We start from the raw sequence: 23,314 nt of genomic DNA, 5'->3' as shown, positions 1-23,314 counted from the left end.
TCATTGTCACTAGTTTGCCTGTGCACCATGAGTTTATCCCTACAAAGTGCTCCTCGTAGATTTTGAGCATGTGCATCACATCATCACTGGGATAAATTAGGTTGTCACCTTCTGACACATATTCCTTCAGAGCAGTCAGAGAGGCATGTTCGTCACTAGCACATCCCAGTAGGGCATCCTTGCATTGCTGGCAGCTGACAGACGGCAAGATTCCTTTCAAAATGAAGCCTCCTAAGTAGTGTAGAATGCTGCACTCTGTTGTGGACAGTTCTTCAATGAACAGAATTTCTGAGTCATTTATCTCATTAGCTTCCACTTCTGTCCTTTCTTTCTTTGCCTGCGAGAGAAGGTCTACCAGATATTCGCGGCCATCGAGATCGTAGCACGTCGTCCGTGGGGTAAATAAAAACTGGCTCACGCTCACAAGCCTCAGAGCGCATTTCATATCATACGCACTGGGCACAGGTTTTCTTAGTCGAACCACCGAAAAGAGGTTCCACGACAACGGTTGTTGCAATGAGAAGGTCAGCTTGGCATAGTTTCCACAGTGATGTGGGCCCCATTTTCGTACTTCTAATGGTCTCCATTGTCGTGTGCAACGTGCCTAGGGCGGCATAATACTTGGCCATACTCCTGCGACTTAAGGCCATTGTTGGGTTGCGAGACGACATTAGAGAATACCATTTGAAAATGAGCTCCAAAAACCATGCAGTGGTTTCAGCTTCTTCAATTACAGATGCTCTTATTAAAAACCGAATAGCAGCTGGTGCTTCGCGGAAAAACTGAACGGCAACACCAACTTTCATTTTCGTGAAATGGCCAGTGCTAGTGTGCACCTCGCATAGGTTGGGCGCTACCTTGAGCTCGTGATCTGCGTCATAGTCGAGCGCAGCCTGAACATGCTCGAGTTTGACCTCCGATGATGGCAGGTTGTTCTCCTTTACAGTGGCGTCACTCAACATAAAAACTGATGAACTTAGTAACTGTCCTCTGAGATTTTTGAGAACGTGTGCAGGGTCAGCCGCGAAAAACAGTTGCTTTCCATCCAAACATGGGTGTGGTATAGAGCACACAGTTGAGGAGTTCCTGTGGCTTGAAAAGCCAAAGTCTTGCCACATCGCTCGATTTGACACACCCATATCAGATGTCACAACACGAACTCTGAGGGACACCTGGCTGCATAACTGAACAAGCTCAAGGACATAGTGCTTGAGCACAGTGCCCTCTACGTGATGTCCGGTGAATTCATAAGCGATCACCTGTTTCCACCTCTGATTTAAACCGCCTAGCATGAACACTAACGCGTGATTGGCAGGCTCGTCAGGCTTTGGCGGTAGCGTCTTTCCTCCAAGGAGCGCATCTTCAGCACGGTCCAACTCATATCCACTTGAAATCTCCATTTCATCCAAAAAAAGGATGCAATCTTTCTCCGCCTCCTCCATGGCCATTGCCTTGCACCGCATGACGTCAATAACCTAGTGAAGTATCCCCGGAAGGAACTTCAAACCTTCGAGCCTGCGAGTCAGTGTCCTGTTTGACGGAAGGGGATATCCCAGCTTTCTGAGCGTTTCATATCCAGTTGTCCCGGAAGCGAACTTAATTTGAAGGCCTTGCTTGACCGTTTCAGGCGTCCAGGAATTGCCCCGGTTGTTGCTCCTAGACAGAGCACGGAGCTGATCTTCATTCAGGAACTTGACATTTTTTGAAAAATTCCTGATTTCGCTTTCAAGCCTCTGAACTTGATTTTTGAGGCCCTTAATACTGTTTCTGGCGGCAGCATGATGGTCCTGAAGGTCTGTGTATTTCCTCGTGATGTCCGCTAGCTGCTTCTTCAGCTCTGCAGAATACGAGGAAGCAGTCTGGGTCCCACTAGGTTCGCCGGCTTGCTCTCTCCTGTCTGCATCCTGAACCTGCCGTGGACACTCAGCAATGACATTGCTGACCTGGAACGAGTCCATTTCGGATGTATCTTCCTGAAGCGGAGGTCTGAATTGAGACTGCTCCGTGGTCTCAGAGAGCGTTATTCCTTCACATGACGAGCTTCTTGCTTCCACGGGGGTCGCATCTGATTTACCATTTGAGAGCGAGATCTCTGAAGCCGCTCTCTCCTTCGGTGCTTTTCGCTCCTTAGGTAAAGCTGCAACATAAAAAAATATGCACTTTAAGATCGGTTTATTCGACCTGGCGAGCTAGTACATTCTTTTCTACAACAAGCAAGATGGGACCAAGGATCCCATCTTTTCTACAGTGTACTCTTGAGAACGCACATAAACTGGAGCAAGCATGTTAATGTTGTACGCTAACGTGCACGAACCCGACATTTCCTGTAAGCAATGCAGGTAACAATAGCTATATAATACTTATCCGGACTTTAGAAATAACAACTTACGTTTGAATGAAAAAAGAGTTGGAACTGCATTCGGCTTCAGCTTTTTCCATCCATCTGAACGATGCTGTTCAAAGCTGCCTGGTTCAAAGTGAGCCTGCAAATGAATGTGTAAGGTTGAGGCACATTAGCATTTTTGTTTCACTGTAGATGATATAGACAAAACCAAGTATATCATATAACTGGTATGTCCAAAACTGTGTAGTATAACCAAGTGTGTCATAAATGAAACTTTGTTTTACACTTGCTTGACGGAGAGCATCCGTAGAGCACCCAGAGCGAGATTTTATTTACAGACCCCAAGTATAGATAATTAATATAGCAACGTGCGAACAAAAATTCCAGTCATCATGAATATGTGCTCGCAGCAAACAATGCAGGTCATAGAGACGAGGGGGTGCATGTGCTCAAGGACAGGGTGCGAAATAAGTGATAGCAGGTACCAAGAAAAGCCTATGCAGAATGCACTGAAAAAGTGAAGCTTTATTTTCGCATGCATTACTAATCGAACAAATGCACTTTTTCTCAGCTGTTATAAATTTTTTAGGACAGTACCACTAATTTTATTTGTAACAAGCACAGGAGGACAATTATGCCATGTGTACTATAAGCGGCTATCCGCGCATCTTATACCGAGCAATGAAATCAATTAGGTGGCATCAGTGATGTGAGCTGCAGTCGGTACACTGTTACGGCTGTCGCTAAACGTTTTAATGCGAGGGCAGCTCTCGCATTCCTTGGCTCGTTGTGCGAAAAGCCCGCCGTTGCCGTGGCAGGAATGCGTGGCAAGCACCCCCCCCCCCCGTAATTAACCCGGGGGGCGGGGGGGGGGGTTATGACGAGTGTATTGTCACCGCGGTGGTGACAATGCACAAGTTTAAACCTGTCGGCGTGGTGAAGGAATGTAGAAGAACTTCTTGCTGGGCGAGTTGGTGCATAGCTTTCTTGGGATCGAGCATAGCTTTCTTGGGAAGGAAGGAGCGAGCAGACAGCGGAATGTTTCTGCAGCTACCGAGTGCATTAAAAGGAAAATCCCGCGGTCAACATCAGCTGGCCTTCAGTTTTCGGAGAGCGAGGTTGCGGTGCTATGCCGTCTTCACCGTCTGAGGTTCAATCACTCGCGTCCACATCACCACTCGAGACAGCAAAGCATGGCCGTAGGCGGCAGGGTATGGTGAGAACACCGCAAATAAAACCCAGCTGAGAGATCGCAATATGACCGATTTGTCGTCTCGCTTTGTCGCGACCTCATAATAAGCAACTTTCGGAGCCTCGCAAAAATTACATAGCCGCACTACACATTGCAGTAGTATTTCGCCGCAGCCCTACACTCAGCAACAAGTAACGCTCTCGCCTTTACACAACATAATGATTGCTTAGGAGCCCACATAATCGAAATAGACTGCACTTTTCTTTACTTTACTATGAAGGGGAATTGTGTGCGCCATTGTGAAGAGATTTCATGTTCATTGTTTCAAGTTAAAATGCAGTCAGTGAGTCTCATTCGAAGGAAAATACTCGAACAACGCCTCCTTTTTTTTTCTTTTTTCAGTCTCTCTCGTCAAGTGAACGCGGGCATTTTTGTTTTCTTAAAAGGTGCGGAACTTTCCGGGCAGCGATACTCGTTCTGTGAGCAATCTAATTTGCTCCCAACATTTGCCACACAATCCCTGTGCACGAAGTTGCTAATCCTCAGCGGCACTTAATTTTAGAGCGATCATATTTACATGTCCCTGTTCAGACCTTCCACACGTTCTCTCAATAAAAATGAATCGCGTACCTCAACGGCACGCACATGCGAATCCTTTGGCATACGAAGGAAAGTTTTACTCACGCTGCAGATGCACGATGTGTTTGTCGGCTGCCACTTGTCGCGCTTGGTCTTTACTGTCCAAAGCAGCCTTCTCTTGGGGTCCCTCGGGAACTGAAACATTCTCCATCCCTTTCTAGAGTGGTTGGTGCACTGCGGCACACAACATCCCGGCATTTTTCGATGTGCGCCACCGGTCAGCACCAAGAGAAAAGGCGACAGAGCGAACGCACGTGTTACGGCCGCCGCGCCGCCGCGAGAAAGGGCATGAAAATGGCCGCAGGTGGACCGTCCCGGCCGAGGAGGCGGCACTCGCCCTCCCAAATGGTGACCTCACCCTAGAGGGCGCGCGCGCATCGAGGCACCCTAGCTGGATGGATGGATGGATGGATGGATACGGCTGAACCCTTTACATCGGGCGGTGGCTCAAGCCACCTAGCCATGTCTTGTGAAATTTTACTCCTGTCTTGCTTTTAGCCACCAATCAGATAACCTTCGCTTGGTTACTTCTAACCTCTTAAAATCCACTTTCCCCTCACTATCCCTAAACCCCAATGCCTTGGGTAAGTCAGCCCCGCTGCCTTCCACTGTAGGGTGAAGCCCTTTACAGAAAAGTATCAAGTGTTCAGCCGTTTCCTCCTCCTCTCCGCACGCAATGCACAAAGTGTCTATCTCCTGGTACCTGACTCTATACGTCTTAGTCCGCAAAACTCCAGTCCTGGCCTCAAACAGCAAAGAACTTCCCCTACAATTATCATAGATATTTTCTTTGACAATTTCCTGTTTAAAGGTCCGGTATGTTTCCAGTGCCGATTTCGTCAGCATCCCTGTTTTCCACAACGCTCTCTCTGTTCCCCTAACCTTTTTCTTAACCGATAAATGCTGATTTGCCCCCTTACTGCTGTCCAGATATTTGCTTGTCAATTTTCTAGTTCGCTTTCTCCATTTCGTGTCAACATTCTTTATATACAGGTATCTGAAAACTTTCCTAGCCCACCGCTTTTCCTCCATCCTTCTCAATCGTTCCTCAAATGCTATCTTACTGCTAGCCTCTCTGCTCTCGAAAGACGCCCATCCCATATCCCCCTGTACCCCCTGATTTGGTGTATTGCCATGTGCTCCCAAAGCTAACCTCCCTACTCCCCGTTGCCTAATTTCCAGCCTTGCTTGAACATCTGGCCTCATACACAGGACCGCATTCCCGAAGGTCAGGCTAGGGACCATCACCCCTTTCCAGATCCCTCTTACCACCTCATACCTATTGTAATTCCACAGTGCCCTATTTTTCATGACAGCTGCATTCCTACTAGCTTTATTCATTACATATTTTTCATGCTCTGTCAGATACTCAGCACTGTTATTTATCCACACCCCAAGATACTTGTACTCATTCACTACTTTTAGCACGAACTCCTGTATTCTATGCTCGCCGCCCTCTTCATTAAATATCATGACTGCAGATTTTTCCTTACTATACTTGAAGCCTAATCTATCTCCCTCTGTACTGCATATGTCTAACAACTTCTGCAGGTCTTCCTTGTTGTCAGCCATTATCACTATATCGTCCGCGTATATTAGTCCCGGTAATGTCTGTTTAATCAATTCCCCTTGCTTGAAAAAAGATAGGTTGAAGCCTAGTCCACTCCCCTCTAGCTTGGCTTCCAAACCTTGCAGGTACAACATGAAGAACAAAGGGGACAGAGGACATCCTTGTCTAAGCCCCCGCTGTATCTCTACAGGCCCTGATACATTTTTTCCCATTTTATGAGCACTCTGTTACCTCTATATATATCTTTTAAAAGGTTAATTACTCCATTTTCCACATCCAATGTGCCCAATATGTCCCACAAATGCTCCTGAGTAACGTTGTCATAGGCTCCTCTAATATCCAGAAATGCTAGCAATAAGGGCATATGTTCCTTTTCCGCAATTTCTATACACTGTGTCAATGAAAATAGATTGTCCTCCAACCTCCTTTGTTTCCGGAACCCATTCTGTAGTTCCCCTAACACCCCCTCGTTCTCCACCCAAGCCTGCAGTCTATCCTTTATAATTTGCATCACCACCCTGTAAACCACAGATGTCACTGTTATGGGGCGATAGTTACTTACGTCTGCTTTGTCCCCCTTTCCCTTATATATCATGTTCATTCTACTTAATCGCCATTCATCGGGGACTTTCTCATCCACTATCATTTTGTTCACTACCTGTATTAATGTTTGCTTGGATTTTGGTCCTAACTTCTTTATCAACATAATCGGGATACCATCTGGTCCTGTTGATGTGCCACTAGGAACCTTCTTCTCTGCCCTTTCCCACTCTCCTTGCTCAAGTGAAGCTATTGCTGTAACCGGTCTATCCTCCTTCGATAAACTATGTACCACGTGCTTTGCTGAAAATTTTTCCGTCATCCTTGTTCCTATGTGTTTTATTGCTTCATCCCCTTCTAGTCGAATACCCTCATCTGTAACAATAAACCTTTGTTCTAGCCTAGTTTTATTACTCATTGCATTTAGATGTTTCCAGAATTTTTGGGCTGCTTTTCTATCCTTTTTATTTACTTTTGACATCCATTGGGCACCCTTTCTTCTAATTTTCTCATTAATCAAATAGGATGCGTCCCTTCTACACTTTATGAAGGTATCCCATTTTCTGTCTACTTCGGGTTTTGGTTCCCCCCTCTTCTTGGAATATCTGTGTTCTCTGGATGCTTCCTTGCGCTTTTCTATTGCCCTCTTGACCTCCTCATCCCACCAACTCTTGGGTTTGCGTCGTTTCCCTTTTAACTTTACTCGCACCTTAGCTAGCTCTAGCTCCAGTAATCGAGTTAATTTGGTATAAGTCCATTCTGTTTCACTATCCTCAAAAATTACTTTCTCGATTCTTTTGGCTGCTACTTCCAATTGCTTTTCTGAGTAAAAATTTCCCCCTGATTGTTCATCTTGCTTCAGTCCTACATTGCATTTTCCTCTGAAGCTCAACTTGATACGCTTGTGGTCACTACCTAGACTTCTGGAACCATCTTCATCTATGCTCATTACCCCTAATCTGTTATACATCCTCTGTGACATTAGTGCATAATCTATCGTCGAGTGCAGACTCCCCGCCTCCCATGTTATGAGCCCTTCACACTTCTCGGTGCTGTTGCATACAACTAAATCATGCCTGTCACACATGTCCTGCAGCATGCTTCCTGTCGAATCCGTGTACCCATCCAGGACTTCTATGTGTGCATTCATGTCACCTAATATAATTATCTCGCCCTGTCCTCCTAGCTCATCAATGTCGCTTGCAATACATTCCAACATTTTCCTGTTTTCCTCTCTGGCATTGACCCCTGTCCACAGGTATAAAGCCAAGGAGTGTTAGCTTGCCTGCCACTGTTCCTTTTAGCCATTAATGTTCCCTGCATCCCAGTCTAACCCTTTGAAAATTCATACTTTTATGAATGAATGCCCCAATTCCACCTCCCTTTCTGCTGCCCTCTGTTCTATTGCAATATTCCCATGCGTAGTCTGGGTTACAGGGTGGTTGCTCCATGTCTCTAAGATGTGTTTCCGCTAAACCATATACCATTAATTCCTCCTGTCTTAACTGTTCTTCTATTTCCTCCCATTTCAGTCTATTCCTGCCACCTTGCATGTTAATGAAACCTGTATCTGAATTAACTTGGCCCTGGCGCTTGCGTCTCTTTCTTCCCCTATGGTTCCATTGTCCGTTTGATCTTAATTCTTCCTTCTCTACACTGGTTCCATCAGAGCTCTGGGTCCCCCCAAAAAAGCTGTTGCCTGGCGACCTATCCTACTACCCACCTTCTTGCCAGTGGCACCACCGTAGTGGATGCCATCCTGTGCAAAAGGGTGGGGCCTAACCTCGTACACGTCCCTGTTCACCTCCATCACCTCGTATCTTAGTCGTCGACTCAATAGCCTAATTACCCGATTAGTCTCCACGACCCTCCTTTCCGTTTCGCGAGCCTGTCTCTGGACCTCTGGGATTGTGCATATGGTCACATGCACACTCCTAGAGGCCTCTCTAAGCCTACGCATCCCCACCTCCAACTGCGTCTCAAGATTCTGGCTCCTCCCCTGCAGTACATCATTGAGACCAGCATGGATGACCACAAGGTGTTCGCCATCCATGCTGCCCACCACCACCTCCCGGGCTCTGGCCATTGTATCCACCATGCACTTTCCCGACTGAGCCTCCACCTGCACCCGCCTGTCTGCCTTCACTGCCGTCAGAACGCCTCCCTCAACCCTCGCTACATTCGAGTCCCCGACCACAAGAACTCTCCTGCGCCCCAAACGTTCGCTTCCTAATTCCATCTGTTGGCCTCCGGATCGCTCTAGCTGCCTCTCCTGCCGCTGTACGCTATTGTCGCGAGTTTCCATGCCCGCTTTAACCTTTTTCATTGCGTTCTCATTTTTCTCACTCGATGCTCGCTGCACTACAGCACTGTACGATTGACGAGCCTCGTCCCCCGCCTGACACTTCTCCGAACTGGGGTGCCCAGCCGGCCGCGACCTGAGCGCTTCAACCTGTTTTTCTAGTTGGATCCGCTTTTCCCGCTCTTCTTTAATCTCGCCCACCATTCGCTTCAACAGGGCGGCATTATTCTCCTCCTTTTTAATCAAATCGGCGACCTGAGCTTCCAGCTTAATCCGTGCCTCTCGTTCGACCTGCCAGTCCGCATTAAGTGCATTAAACCCAGCTTCCCATTCCCCTTTTAACGCATGAACGGCGTCCCCAAACCGCTTGCACATCTTACACACGAAGCTAGCCTCATCCGCCTCGGCTAAGCTCCCGAACCCAGTCTCATCTAAGTAACACCAACGGTCGCACTCCTGGCACTGTACTAACTCCCCGTCCTCGTCCTCCTTAACTTTCCTAGCTTGCCGACCCATCGTCCGGCCGGCTACGCCTTGTGAAAGCCCGCCAAAATTCCTATGCCGATAGCCCTCGACCCTGCGCAACGTAAAAACCCGCTAAAAATTATTCTCACACTTCTCACAAGCTTTCTAATGCTTTTAGCGCCATCTATTGCCACGAGCAAAAACTGCAACGCGGATTCAATCGAAAGAAATATCCAAGCCAAGCCTCAGTCTTTCCGTTCTTGTAATCTTCAGGAGCCGGAGCGAGTTTTCTGCGAGTTTTCTTCTTCCTTCATTGCCATTATATTTTAAGATGCCTCGAAGAAGTGTTCTTTCGAATGCTCATGTGATCTCTATGTTGTCATGGCAAGAGATCGACATCACCTGGCGAGCGGAACGACGGCTATTTGGAGCTGCTACGCATCCGCACAACGGCGACGACTACGAGATGAGCAGCAACTGGGATGAATTTTCCAACTACTGCTCACGATATGGGCTGCTCGATATTGATAACTTCGAGCCTACACTTTTCAGACAGCAGTTCAGGTTTGCTAAGGAGGATTTTGGTGAACTGTGTAGCGCCCTTCGTATTCCGGACGCAATCAAGACTGCGCAAAACGTCAGCATTCCTGGCCGAGAAGCCTTGTGCATTACGCTGCGAAGGCTCGCTTATCCAAACAGATGATGTGACTTAGAAGCGATGTTTGGAAGGCATTCGTCTGTAATGTCGAGAACTGCAGCAATGGTGATAGACCACATCGTCGCCGCTTTAGGACACCTTATCACCGACTGCAACAACCATGACTGGTTATCGACTGCTGTCCTCCAAAAGTTTGCAAATGTAAGTCACAATTGCAAGTTGCGCGCCTGACGCTGTCATTACACAGCAGGACCTAAATGCTTGTCTTCTAATTTTTCGTTACAGGCTGTTGAAGCAAAAGGTGCAGCATTGCCGAACTGTTGGGCTTTTATTGATGGGACTGCCCGCCCTATATGTCGTCCCAAAAGGGATCAGAAACTGTATTACTCGGGACACAAAAGAGTGCATTGCACAATATATCAATCATTAATGCGCCCAAAGGAATCATATGTCAGCTGGATGGGCACTATCCAGGGAGCTATCATGATTCAAGTGAGCCCCTTATATTATTCTCCCTGATAGTTCGGTGTCTTGATATTCTTCACTGTGTGCCACAAAGACTGGCACCGAAATGTCAGAAACATACTAGTGTGATTTACCTTCCATAAATGGGCTTTTTTTTGTGCAGGAATACTCCGAGTGGACTGTATGCCAAGTTGAAGAAGCTGGTGAAGGGGGAAGATTTGGTTATTTATGGGGACATTGCATACCCGCTTCGGCCACTTCTGATGAAGCCGTATGGTGGTTGTCATTTGACGCGTGGCCAGGAGGCTTTCAATTGTGCAATGAGCGGAGTCCGCCAGGCGGTAGAATGGGGATTCGGCAAGGTTATTGGTGAATTTGCCTTCCTCGACTACAAGAAGAACCAAAAACTTCGTTGGCAACAAGTGGAAAAAATGTACAAGGTGGTCACAATCTTAACAAACTGTCACACAACTATTTATGGCAGCAAAGTGTCCACATATTTTAACTTAGACCCACCTATCTTGTGTGAATACCTGCTCCCACTCCCTGTGCAATTATCTCAGCTGAGATATAAAGCCAACAGAGCTACAACTGGGGCTAGTTGGAAATGCAGTCTTGAAGGTAATGATGAGCGCTGTCAAAATACAAGAAGGGACGAGCACTTTGCCCTGTGTGCTCGTCCCTTCTCGTATTTTGACAGCGCTCATCATTACCTTCAAGAATGAGATAAAGCTTAGTTCAGAGAAATGAAACAAGCTTGTGCTTGGGCAAATCCTAATTTATTTTTGTCGTGAGGCTTTGAACCAACTGTATCAGAGCATTGTCCCTTGCATCAGTACGATGTCGCCACTCCTCTTCTTTTTCTTCGGCGCGTTCTCTGCGTTCCAGAATACTTTGTGCTCCACAATTTTCAACTCTTTCTCCCATAGAAGCTTGCCTTCTTCTAACGGCAATCGCCGCAATTCAACCTCTTTCTTTTTCTTTTATGATCATTTCACGCCTCATCCTTTTAAGCATGAAATCGTAGTCGGTGTTCTGATCTGATTCTTCTTTTCTGTAGAAGACACAATTCTCAAGGATAAGCAGGGAACATGTATGGCGCTTCATGTCTCAGGCACAATGTCTAGAATATGAACATCATTTTTGCTCACAGCGCAACAAGAACGGGACAAGAGACGAAAGACTACCACAGACAAGCGCTAACTAGCAACTGGTTTTTTATTGAAGAACGAAAGGCATATAAATACACACAATGAACTACTTATCAAACAACAAAATTTATCTGGAAGTCACATGAGAGGTCAGATAACCCAATTCCCTCTCGGATAATGCAATAGAAGGGCTCCTGATACACGTTTACTGTTGTGGCGAATATAGAAGGCCTCCATTACCTCGCGTGTTAGCTTATCGCTGTGTTGGAAAAGGATACGCGTGTTCTTGTAAACAGGAACGCATCTGCACTCCTTGCACTGAAAAGTCGACTGGCCAAGGGGTCACCTTTTGCTCTCCTTTCTGCATAATCTTTCTCATGCTTGCATTGGCATTTTCTGCAGTGGGAGCCTGTGTGGGAAAGGGGATCTTTTTTTCTTGTGTTCTCATGCTCCATCAGACGTTTGTTGACACACCTGCCAGTCTGGCCAATGTACATGGCACCGCATGAGAAGGGGACCTGATACACCCACCTCACACGGTATAGATGGCGAAACATGACGCACATGACAAGCATCCCTCTTGCCGTCTTGCCTCTGACTGACCTGTTTGCACATTGTGCTAAGTTTTCTAGGCACAGAAAAGACATCAATGTCGTATCTGCCAGGAATTTTTTCAACCCATGTGACAAGCAGTGTGCATACGGGACCACAGCCGCCTTTTTCTTCTTTTTGCCTTCTTTCGGCTGAGCCCCATTCTTAAGCTGTCTAAGGAGTTTCTCCGCTGCCATAGAAAAAAGTTGATCAGGGTACCCATTCACATGTAACCTGCTTCCTTGCGGCAAAATGCTCTCCCCTGTCCTCTCATGGCAAGATTTCCTGAGAGCTGATTGCAAGCAAGAAACGGCAATGCCCTGCTTTGAGCTTAGAATGGCCAGACCGAAAGTTTAGCAACGGTTTGGTAGTCCTCAGGCAATACCACCAGCACAAGTGTTTGTCCTCACCACACAATGCCAAATCCAAAAACTGCAGTTATCTGTTGCTGGCAACCTCAGTTGTGAACTCTAGCCCACGTCCATATCCCTTAAAAATCTCCAGAACGTCGACCAGACTTCTATGCAAGCCGCCTGTTCGGGTGAACACCAAGTAGTCGTCGTCAACATACCGAAAAACCCTAATGACTTATTCATCCAATGCCTTTTCAATTGCCCTATCAATCCTGCTTAAAAAGATGTTGGCTAATAGTACAGGTGCCACCCTGGAGCCTATGCTCCAGTGTCCAGGGTGGCACATGTGCATAAGCTCCAGGGTGGCACGAGGGTGCCCCACGTGCCTTCCAGATAAATTTTATTGTTTGATAAGTAGCTCATTGTGTGTATTTATACGCCTTTTGTTCTTCAATAAAAAACGGTTGATAGCCAGCGCTTGTCTGTGATAGCCTTTCGTCTCGTCTCTCGTTTTTGTTGCGCTGTGAGCAAAAATGATGAACACTTACCAACTCTCCCACATTTTCGCCTTGCTGAATGCTACAATATGAACGCTTTCAAATAACCTGCCTCGTCCTGGGTAACTCAAGGGCGTTTGCTGTTGCACTGGCTCAGATGGCTGAGTGCTGGGAAGGCTCCTGGCATCAGGCACTGCAGGAGTTGAGTCCATAGGAGGCCTGACTTCAGTTGGGTCCATAGGAGGCCTGGCATCAGTCATTGCAGGAGTTTGGTCCATAGGAGGCGTGTTTGGGTCGCGCTCCTCGTCATCTGCCGTCGTTGCCAGCATGCCGTGCAATAACTCTCCCGGCGTGACCCCGCTGCTGCCTGTAAACGCAACAAATGAAAATTTGCTTTCACCAACAAACCTGCATGATGCAAATTCAGCCTCTGTGATCGCAGCTGAATTATTGCCGTCTGCTGGAACGCTTACCGGCCATGTCGATGTCGATACCAGCACTTTCTGGTGGTGTATCCCGGTATGCCGCCGCATACCTCTCCATGTACAAATCCTTGGCAGCGGCCGTCTTCTTCCCCGCTGTGGTGTTGTTCATTGGCTGGGAAGCGACTGCAAGGTCTTTCCTGCTCGCAGACCCACCATCTTTTCTTGAACGTTTAATCTTATAAGACGTCCCTTCGATTAGACACAATATATCCTGAAGGAGTTGGTCACGCTTGCTGTACTCTTCTTCTGTTCCCGATCTGAATGAAGTCAAGTACAGAAATTAACGCTTGCGCGCACACATAAAAATAATAGAAAACTTGCTTCTTTTGATTCCTCTTATCGTTGGCGGCGTACCACGTAATCAGGAGGTCAAACCGATCGCGCACGCTACGCGACGTGAATGGTTTTTTCAGCATCGCCTTCAGCCGAAGGGCGATGTCGTCCCATTGGTCGGGATTCCGAAATGGGTCACTTGTTTGTACTTCAAGAACTAAAGTGACATCCAATTTCGGCGTATAAAATACTCTGCCTGCATTGACAGCACCTCTTCCATAACTCGCGTCGGCGTGCATGTTCACCATGGATGACAGCACGTGCACCAGTGTGGCGTCTGCATCTTTACGATGTTGTGGTTCCGTATCGTGCTGCCATCTAGTGACAAACACTGAAAGCGCTGTAGCGCTGGGCTGCACATCTTTTGCTTTCTGACAATTGTAATTAGTATATTACTGTTTCTAATGAAGAAAAAAAGGTATAATGTTTGTTTAACAAAGTGCAAAAGCAGGCACATCACAAAAAATTATTCGACAAGTGCAGTTGCTATGACGATAAACGTACACAACGGTACTTAAGGTTAAAAGGTCAAAAATCACTTCAGTATCTGAGGAGGAGGAGGAGGAACAACTTTATTTACGTCATGGCCTAATGGCATCATGACCTAATGGCGCCGTGACGGGGGCCCAGGCGGCAACTCAGCGGAGGATCTGAGGCCTTTGTCGCTCAAGAGCCGCCGAGACCTGCTGGACGGACCAGGGCCCGGATTACGGAACTCGCTCCGACCGCTCTACAATTGAGAGCGCTCTAAAATGCCCGCTCCTATTGGTCGCCGGCGCCATTTTGAAAAGTTGCGTCACGGGAAGCTGCAATGGCGTCACGGACAAGAAAAAACGCATGACGTTGAACACCTAATTATGCCCGCGGTTTTAGACTGTTTTTTGCGACCGCGAAGAGTCGGTCTACAGAGTTTTAGAGGGAAAATGGCGGCGGCGTCGTCTGCTGTTTATTGGTGGCGGAGGCGGCAACGTCGGCGCCAGCAACGACGAAGGACGGTGTACGAGGACGAGCTGTTCCGTCGGTTATTTCGACTCGATAAGGAGAAAGTGGAGTGGTTGTGCGGCGAACTTGCAGACGAACTGCGAGGCGTACGGACGAGCGTTTTGTCGGTGCGGCGGCAGGTGCTGTGCGCTCTCCGTTTTTTTTTTTGCCTCCGGGGGCTTTCAAGTGTGCGTCGGCAACGAGCAGACCGTCGGCCTCGCACAACCGACGGTGAGCAAGTGCGTGCGGCGTGTGGCTGAGGCCATCTGCAAAGTCGGCGCACAGAAGGGATGGGTGCGTTTCCCGGCGCACCCCGAGGAAAAAGCGGCAGCGAAGGCGACCTTCCTTCCCCGCGGCACCATCCCAGGCGTCGTCGGCTGCGTCGACGGCACGCTGATTGCCATAAAAGCGCCGCGGGGAGACCCAGCAAACCGGGCAGCATTCTGGAGCCGCAAAGGATACTATGCGATGAACACCATGATCGTGAGTAGACTGGCTTTCTGACCGCATGGGTTCGAAAGCCGCGACCTCGACAGTGGAAGTTCACGTCCAAGATTGTCTGCCTGTGTTTCTCGCAGATCTGCGACGCAGACATGAAGATCCTTGCGGTCGACCCTCGCTGCCCGGGGTCTTGTCACGATGCCTTTTCTTGGCGCTACTCACGGCTGCGTCGGAAGGTGGAGCACGGGCTGCTGGAGGATGGAGAGTTTCTTCTGGGTAAGCAGCACTTCGACAGCACGTATTAAGCTACAGCAGTGGCTCATACCTAAAAGAGGCGGGTTATAACATGGATGACATGCAACAATATGATGTATCCTATTTATTTTTTGTGTATTTACTGTTACTGCTGGTGCAGAGGCACAAGAAACATTGTTATAAAGTGAATCGTATTTCAAGCGTAAAACATCAAGGCAGAAGAGGTGTGCACATCGTTATTGTCGTGTAAGATATCACAGTACATCATTAACCTAGAAGGCTGTGCTTACAGAGGTACCCCTTAGTCATGAATATTCTGCATGCCTATGAATTCTGGTTCAGCATACTGGCTTTGAGCTGCTTGATATGAATCATTTATTACATAGGCAACAACACACTTCACTGCAAATTTTGGTCGTGCAGGAGACAGTGGATATCCACTGGAGCCGTGGCTGCTCACACCAGTGTCACACTGCAGAAGGGCAGTACAACGCAGCACACGCCTCAATGCGATGTGTTGTGGAACGCTGCATTGGTGTTCTCAAAAGCCGCTTCCGGTGCCTTCAAAGGTACCGAACACTCCACTACGAGCCGGAGCGGGCGGTGGTCATCATTGCAGCGTGTGCTGCGTTGCACAACATCTGTCTTGAAGAAGCCCTGGCTGCAGACGAAGACGACACTACTGATGACCCTGACAACAATGGACCACCTCTGCTTGCCGGGTACTTGGCGGGGACAGGATCCCGCATGACCTACCTGCGTGGTAGAGCCATGCGAGACCGTATAATTGGCCTCTTTGGCACAACCTGTCCGCAGAGGCAAGCACACCTGCAGATGGTGCGGCGACAGCAGCAGCGGCAGCAGCAGCGGCAACAGCAGCACCACCGGCACTAAGCCCTAGACCATCTGGCAGCTGTGGCTGCAATGACTCGCCGTGCTGGCGTGGCGAGTTGTCGTAGCCACTCTTGCTACGGGCAGTGCCATTGCCCTCTGTTAGTGCGTGAGCCCCTGTGTGATATGATGCCCTTGGCCACTGGTAGCCACATTCCAGCATTTGTAAATTACTTTTTCTTACGTGTGCTTGAAAGCCTCCAGTGTCAAGATATGAAGTGCACACACCAACTGCTGCTCCACCGGCAGTGGTCACCAGTACGCCTTTCAGTGCATCAGCAAGCTTGCCGCACAGCTACTGCACTTTCTCCTTCTCAAGTCGAAATACACGCCGAAACAGCTCGTCCAACAAGTGAAATGCATCCTTGTACACCGTCTTTCGCCGTTGCTTACGTCGACCTGCCCACTTAGGCAAACAGTTGCTTGCTGTAACTATGTGTTTGATGAATGTGCACGAGGGAAAAGTGTGGTGTGGAGACTGCTAGGAACCAGTAAAGCGTTTGTTTTTGCACCACGTTTATTCATTGGTCACAATAATTTTTTTCGCCACAGCTGTTCATACTAGTTTGCCAACTGTAACACACAGCAGGGAAACAAAAGCATGCAGCATCAACAGTGATTTGCATATGCCTTGTCGAGTGCTGCGCAGAGATTGCACAATAACAGTTGTATCTTACACTCTGGCCAAACGGGCGAGTTGGATGTACATTTTTAAGGCGAACAGTGCGAAAGACATAGCCGGAAAGCACAGGAAACACAGGATGAGCACTCGTCCTATGTTTTCTTTGCTTTCCGTCTAAGTCTTACACGCTGTTTGCCCCTTAAAAAAAAAGCTTCATCTTGACTGCCAGCTTGAATGCTAGTAATCACAGGTTTGGCATGTTGTGCAGACTTGTAGGCCCGATGCAGCCCTGGTTTGCAGTTTTCTGAAACACATTGCATAACTGGTGGAATGCACAGCAAGTGCTACACAAGACATTGCTCTTCGTAGATTTTACTGGACTAAAAAAATCATGTTACGTGTAAAAGACACAAGAGTATCACAGACGATGATGCCAACATGGCTGCGTTTGAAGTTGTAAAGGGATCCACAAACGAGATATTAACATTGTTGCATCATACCTTTAAAGGCGGAGCTCAAGCATCCGCCAAATTTTTTTTTTGCCTGCATTCAACACTAGTTCAGAAGCGACTTTGGACGAATGCTGGCAAGCCTCATTTTTCCTCGGGTCTACTGAGGATAGAACATGTTACAATGCACACAATGGACACTTTACGGAAAAGCAGGAAAAGTAATGCGGAAAAAAAACGACTCAGGAACATGCAAACAACCTTAACAGACACAAAATCGAAGTGTTCAAAATTTATCCAGAATCCCCATATTATGATGCCCTTCATAACTACAGTCACTTCAGAACAACTTTGCCCCACATATTGCACTTGCCCACATATTGCAATGAAAGAAAACAAGCACTAGAAATTGCACCTTGTGCACCTGCCACAGCTGCAGGTAAACATTTGAAAGGAATGGAAAATAAAAGAGTATAGGAGGCTTTCACACCTGGCAGAGCTTAAATTACATAACTGGAAGAAAATAAACAGTGTGAAGCATCCGGGCCTGCAGAGCTTACAATAAAAAAAATGATGCTATGGCACATGACAGAGATGATCTTGAATAAATACAAAAACAGAAACCTGACAGAGAAGCAGACAATGTAAATAAACAAACACATAAAACAGAAATTTTAACAAGCAAACTAAAAATTGTTCAATGAGTCTGCACCTGGCAGAGAAGTAAATAATGTTCTTGAATAATAATAAACATATGAAGAGGTTCTTTCATAAAAATAAAAACAAGCAAATAATGACATAAATATGAACAATTCAATGTGGTGCAGGTGGCTCAAGCTGCTTTTGTAAGATTAGTGTCAGTAGGTTCACATTCTGGATGAGCAGCTCTTGCTGACCATTTGACGCCTGCACAGCATCTGTCACCTCCCATATGGCCTGCATGTAAAAATACTTCCAATTACAAATTATTACTGACAACCAATTTTGAGATCTCGCTTAAGCTTTATGTAAAATTTCAGGTGCTGAGATATTTTGGACAAAGTATGGCTGTAGAAGACTCGTGTCAGTTTCATAAACTCAGCTGTCCCAACCACCTCCCACAAGAGGCGTCAAAACAGAAGTAGAGGTGCTCAAAAGAGAGCACTGATATTTATGCTTCAGGTGACGGCTTCGACTCTTCAAAGTGCAGTGTGCGCAGCGAGTACACACCTCCAGCATGCTTTGCTGAAAAGCAGCGTCCTGGCGGTTCCGGGCGTCAGTAAGGGAATCCAAGCGATGCGATTCATACAGCATCTGGCGCAGCACCTTATTGGCCCCATCGTCTCGCCGTCGCTTCCCAAGAAGGCTAGGCGTGGCACGCGTTGAGGGCTGCAGTGGGGGCTCTGGTGTGTGCTGTGTGAGGGCTGCGGCGAGGGCACCGGTGTAGCTGTCGGGAAAGAAAATGTGCTCATCACGTGGTGGAATACGCAAAACATTTGGTAAAATGTGTTAGAGGACTTGACATAAATATACAGGACAGCAATCTTGGGCAGCATTGTAGTAGCATATTTCATGTGCACATTTGCTAGACTGCTAGGAGATGTCACAGCCTCACTGCAAGAGAAATAAACATTCTGCACTGCGTGGCAAAGCCAGAGAGAGATAGTTTTGTGTGTACTGTAGAATCTCTGCAGTATTTTGGCTACTGCTGCAAATGCTGCCAGAGAGTATAGTGCTATTACTTTCAATCAGCTGCCAGAAAGGGTAGTATGGAGCTTGAATAATGGAAAGCCAACTCACGGTCTGTGGGGCTCCGTGTGTCTTGTCGACAACTTGCTGAGGCTCCCCGTTCATCTCCTCTGCTGTAACAGGGTAAAAGGTGCGGCTGATTGGTACTGGCAAACCATGAAACTAAAAGAGCACTAGCAAAAGAGAAGCAATCAATAATGCTCAACCACTTGTCTATGCATTCCTGCACCTCCTCCGAGACTAAAATACACCACAGATGGAATAAACAGTGCTAGCAAGGCGCAAGGCAAGGACATCATGTTTTTAAACGGCCGACCCCTTGTTGTTGAGAATCGACGCAAGCTGGATCCACAGCTCGCGCTTTTCAACAGCTGTGTATGAGTTTGTTAGGTCGGCAGAAGCCCGGGCCAAGAGCGGATGGCTCTTCATAGACTCTATTACGATTAGCTCTTGCTCGCTAGGCATTCTTCGAGTTGGCGCCATTTCGAGACTATAATTCCCGCTTAGAGAATTGCAGCAGCGAACACAGCGGGGAAAACAAACAGGGAATAGTTTCTGTTCCGCTTTTCGAAAGCAGGGAATAACAGGGAAAAACCTTTGCTCTGAGTTCGGGCTAATATGTTTTTACAGGAACATATGCGTGTGCTGCGCTGCAGCAACTTATAGCACAGCCAAGAACGACCGAAAACGAGCAAAGTTGTTAGCGTGCGCCCAACCGCCTTGCTTGGTTCTTGCTCCTTCCCAACTGAATCATTTGTGCCAGACGTTTATGAAGCCAAAAAAGTTGATTTTATCCAACAAGCCGTGCTTCGTGGACGCCTTGTATTTGCTAAAGTGAAAGAAACAGAACCCAAATCATATGCTTGGCATGTGGCATCTTTAAACCAATAACACAGGCTTACCTCAAGTTGTCTTCGTCGATTTTCGGGCCCGACGTTTCGTGCAGGTTCCTTTCTGGAGGCCCGTGACCTTCACTGGCTTCGATAATTGTTATCCGCTCACTTTGGACAACCAAATAGAACCTTGATTTCAGACGACGCCTAAAAAAGCAGGAACTAGCCGTGGGATCAGCTGTTTTTTAGAAGGCCGCCATGTTCAGTGTTTACATCTGCCAGCGCGCCCTCATGGCAACAAAACTTACCCACGAAAGCAGTTATTTGCAAAAGTGAATGTCCTTCTTGTTTTACTTCATGGCAGTGAGAGTGAAATACACTTTTATGAAAGAATAAAACAATGTTTATTTTATTCACTGCGTATTCTTATAAAAAAGTTAGCATACGGCCCCTTGCCGTGCAAATTGGCCTCTTGTCGTGCAAATAAACTCTTCCGGGGCGGCACCCTACTAGCCATTCGTTGATTCCGCGTTCCGTCACGCGTTGACGTCTCGCCTTGTCGTCATGCTGTCGTCATTTTGACGTAACGCTCTACAACTTTAGAGCGAGTTCCGTAATTCGGGCCCAGGTTTGCACATTACGGTCAGAGCATTCCGCCGCAGCCGCGAGTCGCGGCGGAATCGTTATGCTTTTAGAAGCCTCGTCGGGGAATTTTGTGCAGTCCCATAGGATGTGCGTCAGAGTAGGCGAAATAAAAGCGAACCGCTACCATTTGAGCGAGCTATTGCGTAAGACAATCCAGCGGCGACATGTATTTAGTTCGAAGCCGGCGAGCTGGGCGCCGTCATCTTGTCAACGCAGCACGTAGCGTCTCACGTTGCGTACGCTACGCTATGCTTTATAGCGGGCGTACGTCCGCAAAGCCCGGCTAGATACGTTGCGTTCTGCGCATGTGCACTTGTTACCCGCAGTGTCGTTGCGTACGCAAGCTCAGAGCGTACGTCCAACTAAAAGTGTCTAACGAGTGAGAAATTTGGATCAAACCTGGGGGAAATTTTAGCACTTTTCATTCACAGGCTATAGCGAAATGCAGCGTACTTTCTCATTTGTCTTTTGTCATTTGAATCAGCCCTGGGGAAAATTTTAGCACTTTTCATTCACAGGCTATAGCGAAATTCAGCTTACTTGCTGTTTGGCTCATCTGAAGACAAATGAGAAACATTCGACGCTTTCTACTCAGTTGTCTCCTGGATACAGTCTGAGAAAATCACCTTTTTAGGTGTTTTACAGAGAGGTTTTCTATAGAGGTGCGTGTTGTTTTCAGTGCTTGAGGTTTTTTGCAAAGTGAGAGCAATAAAAAGGGCTGTTTGTAGTGAGGACTAATTTAAATTAGCTGGGTCTGCTGAGTTCTGTCAGGTTTTCTTGCAATCACTGTGCAGGAACCTGACACTAATGTGATTGACATGAAACCACATGGCAAAAAAACAGAATTTTATTCTACTTTGAAGCCAGGAATAAGTAGGGTTATTTTTTTACGCTACACTGGCTGCACTAGTGTAGGCGGTGTAGCAAAAGACAATTTTTTTTTTGCCAGTGTAGAAAAAGCGTGGCTCCGCCCACCTACACAAATGCATTTCTTTTTCGTTTAGTGTAGCATGAAAGCTACACTTTTTACACCGAGTTGCTTGGAGGTGTAGGCTAGCAGACGACAGAAACCAGGCGGGAGTTTCGAAAGCCCGCGCATTCTGATAACCGTTTCCACACGCAGCAGACGTGCTTTTTCTCGCCATGGAGAAGCGCAGCCTTGCGAGCTTGCGAATTGTCTTCCGCCTCGAGGACGGCAGCGAAGTGGCGGCGCACCCGCGTGTCGGAGAGAGCGGCAACCTTATCTTTTTCGGAGATAAGATCGCCTACACCACTGAAAGTGCGTATTTCTGCCTGCAGAACGGGTTTTCGTTCGTTTGGCCGTTTGTTTCCTTGTGTGTAGTTGTTTACTTTTAAAGAATGATGTGCGATTATTGTGCCGATCAGGAGTCTCGCGCAATATCACCGGGTTTAGGCGTGTAATAATTTACGCCAAGGTGTATGCGCAGATGGGGTGCCGATCCTCGTTTCTCCCGAGGACGCCGGCATGCAGGTGGTGACAGCTCAGCCTGAGGCGCCGACTGGGCGAGTGCCGCTCGAACCGGCAGCGCCGGTTAACGGCGGGGACGCGCTGGAGCGCTGCTGGACGCCCGACAGGACAAAGTTCCTGATTGAACTTGTCAAAGTAAGTACTTCCCGGTCCTATAATTACAACGTGCTAATGGCACGTAACACCGGGGCAGGGAACGCGGCACCCGGCGGCGATCATGCGCGCACACGTATACATATACATACACGCGTTCGCGTTGGCATATGCCCGCTGCAGCTAGAGCATACGTGGCAATTAACATTAATGCATGCTGTGCTATTAGTCGCGAAGGGTACGATCCTGATACGAACAAAAGTACGTTCACAACATAAATGTCCCTCGCCCTACGCGGTTTTCAATATGTCGTCACCGCGACTTTTTCTTTTACTTCCATGGCGATTTCAAATTATAAGGCGATTATAAGAAATGAAAAGTAGGGACTGACGCAGCTGCGCGGTTGCTGTAGGGAAATCATTTATATATACGTATATATATATATAGCACACAGGTATTGACTACTATTTACGGGACAGTTAGTGTCTGAAGAACCTTCCACATACTGCAGCTTTCATAAAGATTCATGCGTATGTAATTAAAAGGCCTTACATGTCCTGTAAAAAGTCACTAGCATTGTATATAGCAGCCATGAATTTGTATATCTGCTAATTATAGAAAACAGACAAAATTTGCATGAAAGATATAGAGTTAATTGTTATTTAATTGAGCCTTACAAATAGCAGTTGGCCTAAATCATTCACACCACAATCATGCAATTAAGTGTGCCTGAACTGAACACAGATGTGCATGCATTTCTAAAAAGCAGCAGGATAACAGGCACGAAGCAACATATGTCATGCAAGTCGACAGTCAGGTTACATAGTGTTATGTACACAATTACCAGTCTTGCTTTCTCCCTTTCTGCACCTCGCAAACAGAGCAAGCTACAAAACCTTGCGTTCAAAACGAGGAAAGCAATGTGGGAGGATGTGGCGACATCACTGAGGGACCGCTTTCAAGGCACAGGTGTCACCCCGCTCCAGGCCGAGAACAAGTGGAAGACGCTGGAGCGGGCGTACAATCGTGTAAAATATCACAACATCAGATCTGGTCACCAGCACAGAACTTGCGTTCATGAAGAGTAAGTATGCAGAATAAATGAACCTCACAAAAAGCAGCTAGGTGCCCAATTAACCGCATATATTTTATTGTTGTACCCAATTCACCCTTCCGTCATCCACAGGTCACATATCACTCCATCATTAGACTTTGAATTGAATTCATCGCATAATCAATTAGCTCACGCCATTTGATTAATCATTAAAGCATTGCAGGAGTACTGTTTGAAGGTCCAGTTGG

The 23,314-nt window shown here is 47.3% G+C and overlaps 2 protein-coding genes and 2 long non-coding RNA genes across 4 annotated transcripts in view; all 4 read right to left on the bottom strand.

Moving 5' to 3' along the window:
• LOC144111374 (uncharacterized) overlaps nt 1–23,314 on the bottom strand; it is a 323,266-nt gene that overhangs the window by 56,259 nt on the left and 243,693 nt on the right. The window lies entirely within an intron of this gene.
• LOC144110497 (uncharacterized) lies at nt 1,476–4,373 on the bottom strand. The gene is made up of 3 exons (XM_077643458.1): nt 4,221–4,373; nt 2,390–2,483; nt 1,476–2,137 (listed from the first exon to the last, which is right to left on the bottom strand). Exons 1-3 carry the CDS (start codon nt 4,371–4,373, stop codon nt 1,476–1,478), a joined length of 909 nt encoding a protein of 302 aa, XP_077499584.1.
• Nucleotides 12,805–13,876, bottom strand: LOC144111083 (uncharacterized). The gene is made up of 2 exons (XM_077644223.1): nt 13,241–13,876; nt 12,805–13,134 (listed from the first exon to the last, which is right to left on the bottom strand). Exons 1-2 carry the CDS (start codon nt 13,359–13,361, stop codon nt 12,815–12,817), a joined length of 441 nt encoding a protein of 146 aa, XP_077500349.1. The 5' UTR covers nt 13,362–13,876; the 3' UTR covers nt 12,805–12,814.
• Nucleotides 17,983–20,257, bottom strand: LOC144110022 (uncharacterized). Its single transcript, XR_013309679.1, has 3 exons — nt 19,855–20,257; nt 19,004–19,065; nt 17,983–18,650 (listed from the first exon to the last, which is right to left on the bottom strand). It is a non-coding gene; the product is annotated as an uncharacterized LOC144110022 (long non-coding RNA).

This window comes from Amblyomma americanum, chromosome 11, assembly GCF_052857255.1.
Source record: "Amblyomma americanum isolate KBUSLIRL-KWMA chromosome 11, ASM5285725v1, whole genome shotgun sequence".
Classification (NCBI taxonomy): Eukaryota; Metazoa; Arthropoda; class Arachnida; order Ixodida; family Ixodidae; genus Amblyomma; species Amblyomma americanum.
Note: the sequence above shows the minus strand (reverse complement) of the source record. Positions and strands in the feature narration are given on the sequence as shown.

Excerpts from the sequence above, each read along its gene's own strand:
- LOC144110497 (XM_077643458.1), bottom strand. The coding sequence starts at position 4,373 with ATGCCGGGATGTTGTGTGCCGCAGTGCACCAACCACTCTAGAAAGGGA. Across the intron at positions 2,484-4,220 it reads ACACATCGTGCATCTGCAGC|GCTCACTTTGAACCAGGCAG; the intron begins GTGAGTAAAACT and ends ATTCATTTGCAG. Across the intron at positions 2,138-2,389 it reads AACTCTTTTTTCATTCAAAC|CTTTACCTAAGGAGCGAAAA; the intron begins GTAAGTTGTTAT and ends TTTATGTTGCAG.
- LOC144111083 (XM_077644223.1), bottom strand. The coding sequence starts at position 13,361 with ATGAACAACACCACAGCGGGGAAGAAGACGGCCGCTGCCAAGGATTTG. Across the intron at positions 13,135-13,240 it reads TATCGACATCGACATGGCCG|GCAGCAGCGGGGTCACGCCG; the intron begins GTAAGCGTTCCA and ends TTGCGTTTACAG.